At 45.0% G+C, this 13708-nt stretch overlaps 1 protein-coding gene across 1 annotated transcript in view; it reads left to right on the forward strand.

Moving 5' to 3' along the window:
- The first annotated feature begins 1293 nt into the window (after window positions 1-1293).
- Window positions 1294-13708, forward strand: part of TNIP2 (TNFAIP3 interacting protein 2) — a 34294-nt gene continuing 21879 nt past the window's right edge. Inside the window, 2 exon segments of the mRNA XM_059923730.1 lie at window positions 1294-1416; window positions 1418-1870. Coding sequence (XP_059779713.1) covers window positions 1294-1416; window positions 1418-1870 — 576 coding nt within the window.

Here is a 13708-nt window from a genome sequence, read left to right on the forward strand (position 1 = left end):
TGGCAGGCAAGTTGATGCTGGCTACCGGCATGAAGTCTCATGTCCTTATCACATGGACCTCTTCACAGGGCTACTTGAGTGTCTTCACGATACGATGGGTGGCTTCCCCCCAGAGGGAATGATCTAAGAGAGGGCGAGGCAATGTCTTTTGTGACCCAGCTGCAGAAATCACTCCATCATTTCTGCAATATCCTGGTGCTTACACAGGTCAGCCCTATTCAGTGTGTCAGAGGGTGAAATCACAAGAGCGTGAATCCCAGGAGTGGGATCCTTTCTGGATGCTGGCTACCCCAATTATATGTACCTATATCAAATCCAAAGATTCTGAATTTCGAAGTACGTGTGACCCCCAGAATGTTAGATGAGAGACTGGGATGCCCATTTTACAGGTGAGAACCAGGTTCAAGGGCAGTTGAGTGACATGTGGGAGGTTACACTTACATCAATAGCAATGACGACTCACCTATCTCTAACAGCTCTGGGGCCACTGCTACTTGGTTTTCTCCATCACTGCTCCAGCCAACAAGAGTGTGTCGTTCCTAACCTTAGTCACGTGGACTGTGGGCTCGAAGGGGCAGGCACTCTGCACTCCATCCTCTAATCCCCACAGCACACCTATGGGGTAAGCAGGGCAACTGTCTTTGACCTTCCCTCTGCAGCGGAGGAAGTGTGAGCTGGCTTCGCTTATACTTGTCTGATTCTACCAGCCTGTGGGTGTCTCCCCGGGCTCAGCCCAAGCTTGGGTATGGGTTACAAAAAGGGGAAAACACGCCATGCTGCTCTCAGGGGACCTGGCGAGCAGGGCAGCTCTGGGCAGGGGCCAGCAGAGGAGCCTGTGGGAGGGAACCTTTGAAAGATCACAGGTGTGCTTGGGGATCATTGCCGAGCACACTCAGACTTTGAAAAAGAAAATAGCCGTGGAGCCACGGAAAACCCCTCGGAGTTGGTCTGGGGAGCTAGGGGGAAGGAAAGGGATGGAGAAACGAGGACGGGAAAGGGCCAGCTCCCTCCTGCCTTCTGCCCTAAGAATACTTCTTGCGACCTTAGAGAGGGGATGCGGGGTCAGAGCATGCTCAGCACCTCGCTGGGCTCAGCTCGTGGAAGGTCGCCGTTTTCCTGGTGCTCGGTGTGGCCAGCCGGCCTGCAGCCCGGGGATTCGGACCCACGCTCGGGGCTAACACTTGGGGTCGTCTTTGGCCCCTTCTTTCCCTTCCATCAGTAACTACATCGCAGGCCGTTTGACCCCTCTCCTCGCCCGGGCCCGAGTCTCCGAAAGCTCCCCGACGCGAGGCGATGGGGCGGGTGGAACAGGCCAGTCACCCGCCGGCGGAGAGGCCGCGGGCCCCGGGCGGGATAGGACTGGGGCGGGGCCACGCTCCCGGCGGCGGGCAGGGCCTGGCCTCTCGGCGGGGGGCGGGGCCAAGCTCTCCGGGGGGCGGGGGCGGGGCCTGGCCTTTCGGCAGGGGGGCGGGCCCGGGATCTCCGCGGGGGGCGGGGCGCGCCGGGAAAAGTTCCGGGAAGGTGGGCCTCCCGCCCAGGCCCGGCGCGGAAGTTGCCGGCGGCCCGTGCCCTCCCGGCCAGGCCCGGAGCCATGTCGTCTGGGAACGCGGGGTCCGGCGGGCGGGAGGGCGCCCCGCGAGCTGCTGTCGCGCTCTGCGGCCTGTACCACGAGGCGGGGCAGCGGCTGAGGCGCCTGCAGGACCAGCTGGCCGCCCGGGACGTCCTCATAGCGCGCCTCCGCGCCCGTCTGGCCGCGCTCGAGGGGGACACGGCGCCGTCGCTCGTGGACGCGCTGCTGGAGCAGGTGGCGCGCTTCCGGGAGCAGCTGCGGCAGCGGGACGGCGGCGCCGCGGAGGCCGCGCTGCGCCAGGTGCGGGGCGGAGAGGGCGCAGGCGGCGGAGGGGCCGCCAGGGGGCCGCGCGAGCCGCGTGCCCGCCGTGTCCCCGGAGCGTGTGCGCCCGTCGGGCGTGAGGGCTGTGCGGTCTGGGTGGGTCTGAGCGGTTTGCGTCTGGGGGGCTCTGGGCGGGTGCGCGCCGCGTTAGGCGTGAGGGCTGTGCGTCGTGTCGGGTTCTGAGGGTGTGTGTCTGGGTTGTGTTCCGAGGCGTCTGCTCCCGCGTTGGCTCTGAGGGCTGTGTCTGCCTGTTTGAGTTCCGACGGGGTTGTGCGCTTGTGTCGGGTCTGAGGGGTGTGTGCCTGTTGGGTTTTGAGGGGTCTGACCGTGTTGCGTTTGAAGGGGTGTGTATCGCTGACTCGGGTGCTGAGAGGTGTGTGTGACCCTGTCGGTTCTGAGGGGTGTTCGTCCGTTCCGGTTATAAGGGAGGTGTGTCGAGTTGAACCTGAGGGGTGTGTGTGCGGTGTTACCACGTTGGGTCTGAGGGGTGTGTGTCCATATTGGTTATGAAAGTTGTGTCCGCTCCAACGTTGGGTCTGAGGGCTGGGTGCGGCCATGTTGGGTTCTTAGTGTTGCGTGTGTCTGTGTTATTTCGGGGGTGTGCATTTGTGTGCTGGCTTCTGAGGGGTATGTGTGCCTATGCAGGGTCTGCGGGTTGTGTGTCCATGAGGGTTCTGAGGAGTGCGTGTGCCCGTGTTGGGTTCTAGGGTATGCTTGCACCTCTCTTGGGTTCTAAGGGGTCTGTGCACTTGTGTTAGTGAAGGGTTGTGTGTCATGTTGGTTCTGAGGGTTGTGTGTTTGGGTTACGTAGAGGGGTCTGCTCCCTCGTTGGCTTCTGAGGGTTGTGTCTGTCCGTGTTGGTTCTGAGGGACATGTGTTTGTGTTGGTTCTGAAGGATGTGCGTTTGTGTTGAGTTCTGAGTGTTGTGTGGGCCCGTGTTGGATTCTGAGGGATGTGTGTGCCTGTGTGGGTGTGAGGCTTGTTTTGTCATCGTTGGTTCTCAGGGGCGTACCTGTCTGTTTTGGTTCTGAAGGCTGTGTATTTCTGTGTTGGTTCTGACGAGTGTGTGTTTCTGAGTTGGGTTCTGGAGGGTGTGTATGCCCGTTTCTGTTCCAGGGGGTTGTGCACCTAGATCTAAGGGTTGTTGTGTCCGCGTTGGTTCTTGGGTGTGTGTCATATCGGTTTCTGAGTGATCTGCTCCCATGTTAGGTCTGAGGGCTGTGTCTTCCCGTGTTCAGTTCGGAGAGGTGTTTGTGCTTGTATGGATTCGAAAGGGTGTGCGTCTGTATTGGGTCTGAGTGGTGTGTGTCTGTGTTGATTCCGGATGTGTTTATCCCTATTGGGTCTGAGTTGTGTGTGTGCCCCTGTGTAGAGTCCGGGGCTGCGTCTGCTCCCATGGTGGGTTCTGAAGGGTGTGTTTCCCCAGTTGTGTTGAGGGGTGTGTGTATGTGTTGATTCTGAGGGTTATGTGCTCATTTTGGTTCTGAGGGCTGTGTGCCTGTGTTGCATTTGAGGGTTATGTGTGTCCATGTTAATTCTAAGGGGTATGTGTTTGTGTTGGTTTTGAGGTATGTTTGTGTGTGTTGGAGTCTGAGGGGTGTGTGTGTTTGACTGGGGTCTGTGGGCTGTGTGTCTGTGTTGGTTCTGATGGGTGTGTGTTCATGGTGGGTCTGAGGGATATGTGTGCTTGTTGGCACTGAGGATTGTGTTTCCTAGTTGGGTTCTGAGTGGTGTGTGCCCACTTTTGGTATAAAGGGTATTTGTTCGTATTGGTTCTGAGGCGTGCGTGCGCCTGTGTTGGATCTGAGGGGTGCGTGTCTCTGTGTTGGGTTGATGAGTGTGTGCCTGTGTCGTGTCTGAGTGTGTGCTGCACATATTGGATCTCAAGTTTTTGCGTCCGTGTTCGGTTGAGGAAAGTGTGCCGTGTTGGTTCTGAGGAGTGGAGTCCTTGTTGGTTCTCAGGGGTGTGTGTGTTCATGTTGTGTCTGTGGGTTACGTGTCTGATGGTTCTCAGTGGTGTGTCTGTGTTGGGTGTTGAGGGTGTGTGTGTGTGTTCGTTCTGAAGGGCGTCTGCATGTGTTGGGTTCTGAGTAGTGTGTTCCCATATGAGTCTGAGGAGCGTGTGCCCCGGCTGGTTTCTGAGGGGTATGTGCCTCCATGTCGGGTTCTGAGTGGTGTGTGTGTGTGTGTGCGTGCGTGCGTGCGTGCATGCCTGTTTTGAGTTCTGAGGGGTATGTGTGCCTGTTTGGACTCTGAGAGGTGTGTATGTGTGTTGGGTTCTGAAGGTTGTCTGTCTCTGATGGTTTTGAGGGTTGTGTGTGTGCTGGTGTTAAAACTGATGGTTGTGTACCCGTTGAGTTCAGAGGGGTCTGCTCCCATGTTGGGTAGGAGGGGAATGTGTGCTCCTGTGTCGGGTCTGAGGGGTGTGTGTCTGTGTTGGGTTGTGGCGTGTGTACCTGGATGGTATATGAGGTGTGTGAGCGCTTGAATTGGGTGCTGAGGAATGTGTGCTCCTGTGTTGGGTCTGAGGGGTGTGCGCCTGTGTTGGGTCTTAGGGATGAGTGTGCATGTTATTTGTATTTGGAGCGTGTGTGCACCTGGAAGGTTCTGTGTATGTGTGTGTTCATGTTGAGTTCTGCATTGTGTGCGCAGACATTGGGCCTGGGTGTGTGTGTGTAGGACATGCGTATAGGCTCCTGGTGTGTGTGTCTGAGTTGGGTTCTTGGGTGTGTTTGTGTTGTGTTGGGTTCAGGGCCATATGAACCATAGTTATGTTCTGGATCTCTCTTAGCCCTAGCTGTGAATGTATCTTTCAGTAGTAACACTTCTGCTCTGCTGGGAGTGATGGCAGAGTGGGAGCCTGCCAGAGTGTCTGATAATAGACTTAAATCCTTAACTTTTCCTCCTTCATATCCTTGTCAGCGATATTATGTCTATCTGTGTGAAATATTAAACACCCAGATCAGGAGCGAGAGTAATAGTATTTTTCTACAACAGTTCGGAAGTGCCCCACACATTTTGGTGAACTCTGGTCTATTATCCCATTCGGTGCATAGCTATTATCTGGGTTTTCCCAGGAAAGAAATTAGGCCTGCAAAAGACAATTTTCACTTCCAGGCTTGACCCTGCAGCCGGATTTTAGAGTGAGAAAGAGACATGCCTTTTTTTCTTTTAATAAAAGTAATTTTGAATATCTGAAAAATATCTGAAAAAAATTCAAGTAAAAGTAATTTTGAATATCTGAAAAAATAGAGGAAAGAATAAAGAATAAAATAACCACCACAATCCCACCACAGAGGGATGACCACAGGGGATAATCTCTTGGCATGCCTCTTCCCTGTCTTTCCTTTAACTATAGGGTAGGTATATACTTGGCATGTTTGAGTTCATGCTGTCTATACAGTTTTACTTAATTATCATGTCAATATTTTCTTACCTGCATCATTTTAAACGCCTTTAGAAGCCAGATGTCTTCCTCACTCCAGCTCTCTCCCTTTTCCTGGGGAAGGTGGATTATTACTCAACCAGGGCAGAAGGAAGTCACCTGGTCTGCACCACTGATCTTAGTGTCATGGACACCAGGAGTCATAGATGAGTGTAGACTGGGGACCAGAGCACATCCTACCCAGAACGGGACTCTGCTTGCAGTCTGCTGGCCATTGGTGCTCAGTTGACATGTGTCCCCAGCATCCTGTGGCCCCAGAGCCTCTAACCAAAACCCAGATAGAGTCAGGTCTGTAATCCTAGTACTACTGGTCCTTTCAGTGTACGTTTTTATTTTGTCTGCGTTGGGTCTTTGTTGCTGCACGCGGGCTTTCTCTAGTTGTGGCGAGCGGGGGCTACTCTTTGTTGCGGTGCGCAGGCTTCTCATTGCAGTGGCCTCTCTTGTTGCGGAGCACGGGGTCTAGGAGTGCGGGCCTCAGTAGTTGCAGCATGTGGGTTTGGTAGTTGCGGCATGCGGGCCCTAGAGCGTGCAGGCTTCAGTAGTTGTGGCTCATGGGCTCCAGAGCGCTGGCTCAGTAGTTGTGGCGCATGGGCTTAGTTGCTCTGCGGCATTTGGGATCTTCCCGGACTAGGGCTCGAACCCGTGTCCCCTGCATTGGCAGGCGGATTCTTAACCACTGCACCACCAGGGAAGTCCCTCAATGTAGGTTTTGTTTTAGGATTTTAATTATTTCAGGAGCAATTTAATGATCTGGTATCTTATGCAATTATATATTTGTTGCTTACCCCTACATCTTTCTGGGGTTGGTCAGAGAACCTGGGGAAGAATGGAGAGGTTTATCACCTCCCAGAGGCCCTGGATTCACTGAAGTAGCTGTGCAGAGTGAAAACAATGAGAGGAATTGGTCAACAGGTTGGTCTCATCAGTGGCCATGTCAGCCAGCTGGTTAGGAGCAGGGACCCTGGATTGGTGAGGACTGAGGGCTCCCAAAGAGGATGCTGAGGCTCACAGGTGTGGATGGACTTCCAGGTGACCAGTGAATCTGTGGCCAAGCTGTAGCCAGTGTGTGATGAGACCAGATCAGTCTTGAGAATTCTGGTCTTTTTTGCCACCACAGTGGGACTCAAGACCTTGACTTATTTGTAACATGAGGCCTGGATGGATGACTCCGCAAAGCTCTTCCAGTTGAGACTTTCTGGAATGATGGCACTGATTCGTTGTGCAGGCTGTAACTGCTCAGCCCCATCTCATCACTGCCTTGGGGACTAGCCTCATGGACCCCGCCTGGTCCTGATATAGCAGCTTGTGGCTTTTCTTTCCCTATTCTGCCATGCTCTCTGTAAGTGGAACAGCATACACTCTTTACAGTAGGTTTTATTAGGGTGTGTGTGTGTGTGTGTGTGTATTGTGTGTGTGTTTGTTTTTACCCTCTATCACCATACCTCTTTTGATCTTGTACAACTGAAACTCTATACCATTAAACATAATTCCCCACCGCCCTACTTTGTCCCCTACCGACCCCTCCCCTCCCCCCCCCCCACCGGCAACCACCATTTTACTTTCTGTCTCTGTGATTTTGACTACTGTAGATACCTCCTATAAGTAGAATAACGCAGTATTTGTCTTTTTGTGACTGCTTTATTTCACTTAGCATGATGTCCTCAAGGTTCATCCGTATTGTAACATGTGTCAGAATTTCCTTCCTTTTTAAGGCTGAATAATACTCCATTATAGGTATATACCACATTTTGCTTATCTACTCATCTGTTGATGGACACTTGGGTTGCTTCCATGTTTTAGCTCTTATGAATATCACTACTGCTATGAACATAGGTGTGCAAATATCTCTTCAAGATCCTGCTTTCAATTCTTTTGGGTATATACCCAGAAGTGGAATTGCTGGATTATATAATAATTCTATTTTTAATTTTTTGAGAGACTTCCATTCTGTTTTTCCACAATGGCTGTACCACTTTACATTCCCACCGACAGTGCACAAGGGTTCAAATTTCTCCACGTCTTCACCAATATTGTTATTTTCTGTGTTTTTGATAGTAGGCATCCTAATGGGTGTATGGTAATTTAGTACAAAATGATTGTAGTTTTGATTTGCAATTCCCTATAATGATTAGTGATGTTGAGCATCAATTCATGTGCTTATTGGCCATTTGTATATCTTCTCTGAAGTAATGTCAAGTCCTTTGCCCATTTTTGAATTGGGTTATTTTGTTGTTGAATTTTATGAGTACTCTACATTCTGGATACTAATTCTTATCAGATATATGATTTGGAAATATTTTATCTCATTCTGTAGGTTGCCTTTTTTACTTTTACTTGTCTTTTGATTTGCAAAATTTTAAAATTTTCATTAAAAAATTTCCAATTTGTCTATTTTTTCTTTTGTTACCTGTGCCTTGGGTGCCATATCCAAGAAATCACTGCCAAGTCCTGTGTTATGAAGCTTTTGCCTATGTTTCTTCTAGGAGTTTTATAGTTTTAGGTCTTACATTTAAGTCTTTGATCCATTTTGAGGTAATTTTCATGTATGGTTTAGATAAGGGTCCAACTTCATTCTTTTGCATGTGGATATCCAGTTTTCCCAGCACCATTTTTAAAAAAGACTGTCCTTTCCCCATTGGATCGTCTTAGTACCCTTGTCAAAACCATTTGACTGTCTATGCAAGGGTTTATTTCTGGGCTCTCTACTCTGCCTCTTTGGTCTGTATGTTTGTCTTATGTCAGTGCCACAGTGTTTTGATTACTGTGGCTTTGTAGAAGTTTTGAAATTAGGAAATGTGAGTCCTTCAGCTTTGTTCTTTTCTTTGTTTTTTTTTCTTCTAAGATTGTTTTGGCTATTTGGGGTCCCTTGAGATTCCATATGAATTTTAGGATGAGTTCTTCTATTTCTGCAAAAAAAAAAAAAAAAAATTGGGATTTTGTTTTGTTTTTGTTTTTTGGGTTTTTTTTTTTTTTTGGCTGCACTGCACAGCTTGTGGGATCTTAGTTCCCAACCAGGGATTGAACCTGGGCCATGGCAGTGAAAACGCCAAGTCCTAACCACTGGACCACCAGAGAATTCCCTGGGATTTTGATAGGGATTGCATTGACTTTGTAGATCACTTTGAATAATATTGACAACTTAACAATATTAAGTTTTCCAATCTGTGAACATGGGATATGTTTCTATTTATTTATGTCTTCTTTAATTTCTTTTAGTAGTATTTCATAGTTTCCATTGTACGAGTCTTTCACTTCCTTGATTAAATTAATTCCTAAGTATTTTATTCTTTTTGATGCTATTGTAAGTAGAATTGTTTTTGTAATTTCTTTTGCAGATTCTTCATTGTTAGTGTATAGAAATACAACTGTTTTTCATGTGTTGATTTGTATCCTGCTCAGTTGCTGAATTCATTTATTCTCTCCAGCAGGTTTATGTGTGTGTTTGTGTGTGTGTGTGTGTGTGTGTAATCTTAAGAGTTTTCTACATGTAAGAGCATATCATCTGTAAACAGATAACATTTTACTTCCTTTCTTATTTGGATGTGTTTTCTTTTTCTTGCCTAATTGCTTTGGCTAGAACTTCCAGGACTATGTTGAATAGAAGTGATGAAAGCCAATATCCTTTCTTCGTTCTTTTTTTTTCCCAGCCGCGCCACGCAGGATCTTAGTTCCCTGACCAGGGATTGAACCCATGCCCCTGCCAGTGGAAGTTCCCCTTGTCTTGTTCTTGATCTTAGAGGAAAAGCTTTCAGTCTTCTACCATGGGGTATGATACTTGCTGTGGGTTTTTCTTATGGCTTTTGTTATGTGGAGGTAGTTTACTTCTGTTCCTAGTTTGTTGTGTGTTTTTATTATGAAAAAGTGTTGAATTTTGTCAAATGCCTTTCTGCATCAATTGATATGATCATGTGTTATTCCCCCTTCATTCTATTAATGTAGTGTATTACACCGAACAATACCTCCCTTCCTCCCTTTTTTTTTTTTTTTGATGAAATATGTTTGTGAACTTAACCACAGCAGAGTAGTATATTACCTAAATCTATGTGGAACAAATCTGGTGAAAAATTTTCTGATTAGAAAAGTTTAATAATATCATTTTCATTTCATTCCAAGGGATTGATGCTGAGTCATAGAAAACAAACATCAAACACGTAATTGTGCTTCATGTCCCTTAAAAGGCCTCATTCTCATATCATTATTGTTTACTAGATATTTATCAACAATTATCTAATTGTCTTCAGATATTATAAGTGAGACTCTAGTGATAAAGTTAGAAATGTCAAGAACATGATCAATTTGCAACATATAGAAAGTAGAACCAAAGTACAGATGGAAATAATTCAAGGCCTATCATACATAACAAAACTGATGCTCAAGAATTGCCTAGTCACTTTGCTAAAACTGGTCTCTGAACCTTCTACACGGCTGCTCAGAAGATAAATATGCTGCACCTCTTATTCTTTTAAAAAGCCAAGGATAACCTTAGTCACGTATTTAGTATTACCTTTTCGCTATCTTTAAGAAGAAACCATGATGAAGCTTGCTAAAATTTTCTTGTGAGAAGTTCACAGGGATTTGTAGAACTACTTTGGGCAACAAAACTGGCTCTTTATTAGGCACCAATGAAAAGCAGATATTACATTGAATGTTGAAAAACTGTGCACTTAAATCTGGTTCTGCCACTTTCTTAGCCATGTTAATTTGGGCAAGTCATTTAGTGTTCTAGTTTTGTCATCAGCAAAACTGAAGTAATAATACCTAGCTCATAGGACTATTTATTCATTCATTCGGCCAATAGTTATTTGTTGAATGCCTATTGTGTGCCAGATGTTTTAATAGGCCCTGGAAATGCAGAAAGGATTGAGAAAGGCAGATTCCTATCTTTATGAAGCTTATATTTTAGTTGAGAAAATAGACATTGGAGAAATAATCAATTGCCTTTGTGGAAAATATGACATAGAACAGATATATGGGATATTGTGAGTTTTCTCTTGTAAGGAACACATGATTTAACATGTATATATGTATATATATATATAATAATCTCATGCACATAATTGGGACTCAGAAGATGTGAATGTCATCTACCATAGCCACTCAGGTGTTTATTTACTGAGCTTGCATTTATTGGGCGTGTTCTGTATGTAAGGGGAGTATGTATAAGCAGGCATCATGGGTTATGTTTTTCCATTTCTCCCAAGAAGTATAGTACATTCATTTCACAATGATGTGTACATTATCAGGGTTGCACCAGTAGCAGTGTTAATCTATAGCAGTGTTAATTCAGTGTAATTAGAGTGAAGAGTGCGTAGAGAATAACACAGGAAGTGGCTATAAAATTAGATTGGGGGCAAATTATGATGGCCTTTACTACCTTATAAAGTTGTTAATTGCACATTCTATTTACCAGTAGGCTAGGGGAATGCAAAGATGATCAATATCCAATTCTTGCCCTCAAATTGTGGAATCATACATGGACATAAATGATCACTCCTTGAAGCAAGTTGTAAAAGTGATGGAGGGATGTGTGATGGGGAAATACTGAACATAGTATAAGTATGGAACTAAGCCAATTTAAGTCTCCAAATCAGAACACCGGTATCATAGTGTCAACTGCTTTTTTTTTCCTTTAGATATAATTGACATATAACATTATATTAGTTTTAAGTGTACAGCACAATGATTCAATATTTGTATATATTGTGAAATGACTACCGCAATAAGTCTAGTTAACATCCATTGATCATGTTTTGTATGCTTAACCACCCTTGCAGTCTGTGAAAAAAATCCCACTTGTTCATGGTGTATAATCTTTTTAATATGCCATTGAATTTTGCCTGCTAGTATTTCATTGAGAATTTTTGCATCAACATTCATAAGGGATATTGGTCTGTAGTTTTGTTGTAGTGTCTTTGTCTGGCATTGGTATCATGGTAATGCTGGCCTCATAGAATGAGTTAGGAAGTGTTCCTTCCTCTTCAGTTTTTTTGGAACAGTTTAGGAAGAATTGGTATTAATTCTTCTTTAAATGTTTGATAGAATTCACCAGTGAAGCCATCAGTTCCAGGACTTGTTGTTGGGAGATTTCAAATTACTGATTCAACGGCCTTACTAGTTAGAGGTCTTTTCAGTTTTTCTATTTCTCTGTGATTTGGTCTTGGTAGGTGTTATGTTTCTAAGAATTTGTTTCATCCAGGTTATCCAATTTGCTGGTGTACAGTTGTTCATAGTACTCATTTTATAATCATTTTTCTTTTTGTGGAATTGCCAGTAATGTCTCTACTTGCATTTCTTTTTCTTTCTTTCTTTTTTTTTTTTTTTTGCCATGCCACGTGGCTTGTGGGATTTTAGTTCCCTGACCAGGGACTGAACCCGGGCCCTGGGCAGTGAAAGCGTGGAGTCCTAACCGCTGGACCAGGGAATTCCCTCTACTTGCATTTCTGATTTTAGTAATTTGAATCTTCTTTCTTTTCGTAGTCTGTCTAGCTAAAGGTTTCTCCATTTTGCTGATCTTTTTGAAGAACCAACTTTTGGTTTCATTGATTTCTGTAATAGTTTTTCTGTTCTCTATTTCATTTGTCTCTGCTCAAATCTTTAGTCTTCCTCCCTTTTGCTAGCTTTGAGTTTAGTTTTTTCTTCTTTTTCTAGTTCCTTAAGTTGTAAAGTTAGGTTGTTGATTGGAGATTTTTCTTGTTTTTAAATGTAAGTTTTATATCTTTATTTTTATTTTTATTTTTTTAAACATCTTTATTGAAGTATAATTGCTTTACAATGGTGTGTTAGTTTCTGCTTTATAACAAAGTGAATCAGTTATACATATACATATGCTCCCATATCTCTTCCCTCTTGCATCTCCCTCCCTCCCACCCTCCCTATCCCACCCCTCTAGGTGGTCACAAAGCACCGAGCTGATCTCCCTGTGCTATGCGGCTGCTTCCCACTAGCTATCTATTTTACATTTGGTAGTGTATATATGTCCATGACACTCTCTCACCCTGTCACATCTCACCCCTCCCCCTCCCCATATCCTCAAGTCCATTCTCTAGTAGGTCTGTGTCTTTATTCCTGTCTTGCCACTAGGTTCTTCGTGACCTTTTTTTTTTCCCTTAGATTCCATATATATGTGTTAGCATACTGTATTTGTTTTTTTCTTTCTGACTTACTTCACTCTGTATGACAGACTCTAACTCCATCCACCTCATTACAAATACCTCCATTTCATTTCTTTTTATGGCTGAGTAATATTCCATTGTATATATGTGCCACATCTTCTTTATCCATTCATCCGATGATGGACACTTAGGTTGCTTCCACGTCCTGGCTATTGTAAATAGAGCTGCAATGAACATTTTGGTACATGACTCTTTTTGAATTATGGTTTTCTCAGGGTATATGCCCAGTAGTGGGATTGCTGGGTCGTATGGTAGTTCTATTTTTAGTTTTTTAAGGAACCTCCATACTGTTCTCCATAGTGGCTGTATCAATTTACATTCCCACCAACAGTGCAAGAGGGTTCCCTTTTCTCCACACCCTCTCCAGCATTTATTGTTTCTAGATTTTTTGATGATGGCCATTCTGACCAGTGTGAGATGATACCTCATTGTAGTTTTGATTTGCATTTCTCTAATGATTAATGATGTTGAGCATTCTTTCATGTGTCTGTTGGCAATCTGTATATCTTCTTTGGAGAAATGTCTATTTAGGTCTTCTGCCCATTTTTGGATTGGGTTGTTTGGTTTTTTGTTATTGAGCTGCATGAGCTGCTTGTAAATCTTGGAGATTAATCCTTTGTCAGTTGCTTCATTTGCAAATATTTTCTCCCATTCTGAGGGTTGTCTTTTGGTCTTGTTTATGGTTTCCTTTGCTGTGCAAAAGCTTTTCAGTTTCATTAGGTCCCATTTGTTTATTTGTGTTTTTATTTCCATTTCTCTAGGAGCTGGGTCAAAAAGGATCTTGCTGTGATTTATGTCATAGAGTGTTCTGCCTATGTTTTCCTCTAAGAGTTTGATAGTGTCTGGCCTTACACTTAGGTCTTTAATCCATTTTGAGTTTATTTTTGTGTATGGTGTCAGGGAGTGTTCTAATTTCATACTTTTACATGTACCTGTCCAATTTTCCCAGCACCACTTATTGAAGAGGCTGTCTTTTCTCCACTGTATATGCTTGCCTCCTTTATCAAAGATAAGGTGACCATATGAGCGTGGGTTTATCTCTGGGCTTTCTATCCTGTTCCATTGATCTATATTTCTGTTTTTGTGCCAGTACCAAACTGTCTTGATTACTGTAGCTTTGTAATATAGTCTGAAATCAGGGAGCCTGATTCCTCCAGCTCCATTTTTCGTTCTCAAGATTGCTTTGGCTATTCGGGGTCT

Source organism: Balaenoptera ricei, chromosome 5 (assembly GCF_028023285.1).
Source record: "Balaenoptera ricei isolate mBalRic1 chromosome 5, mBalRic1.hap2, whole genome shotgun sequence".
NCBI lineage: Eukaryota > Metazoa > Chordata > Mammalia > Artiodactyla > Balaenopteridae > Balaenoptera > Balaenoptera ricei.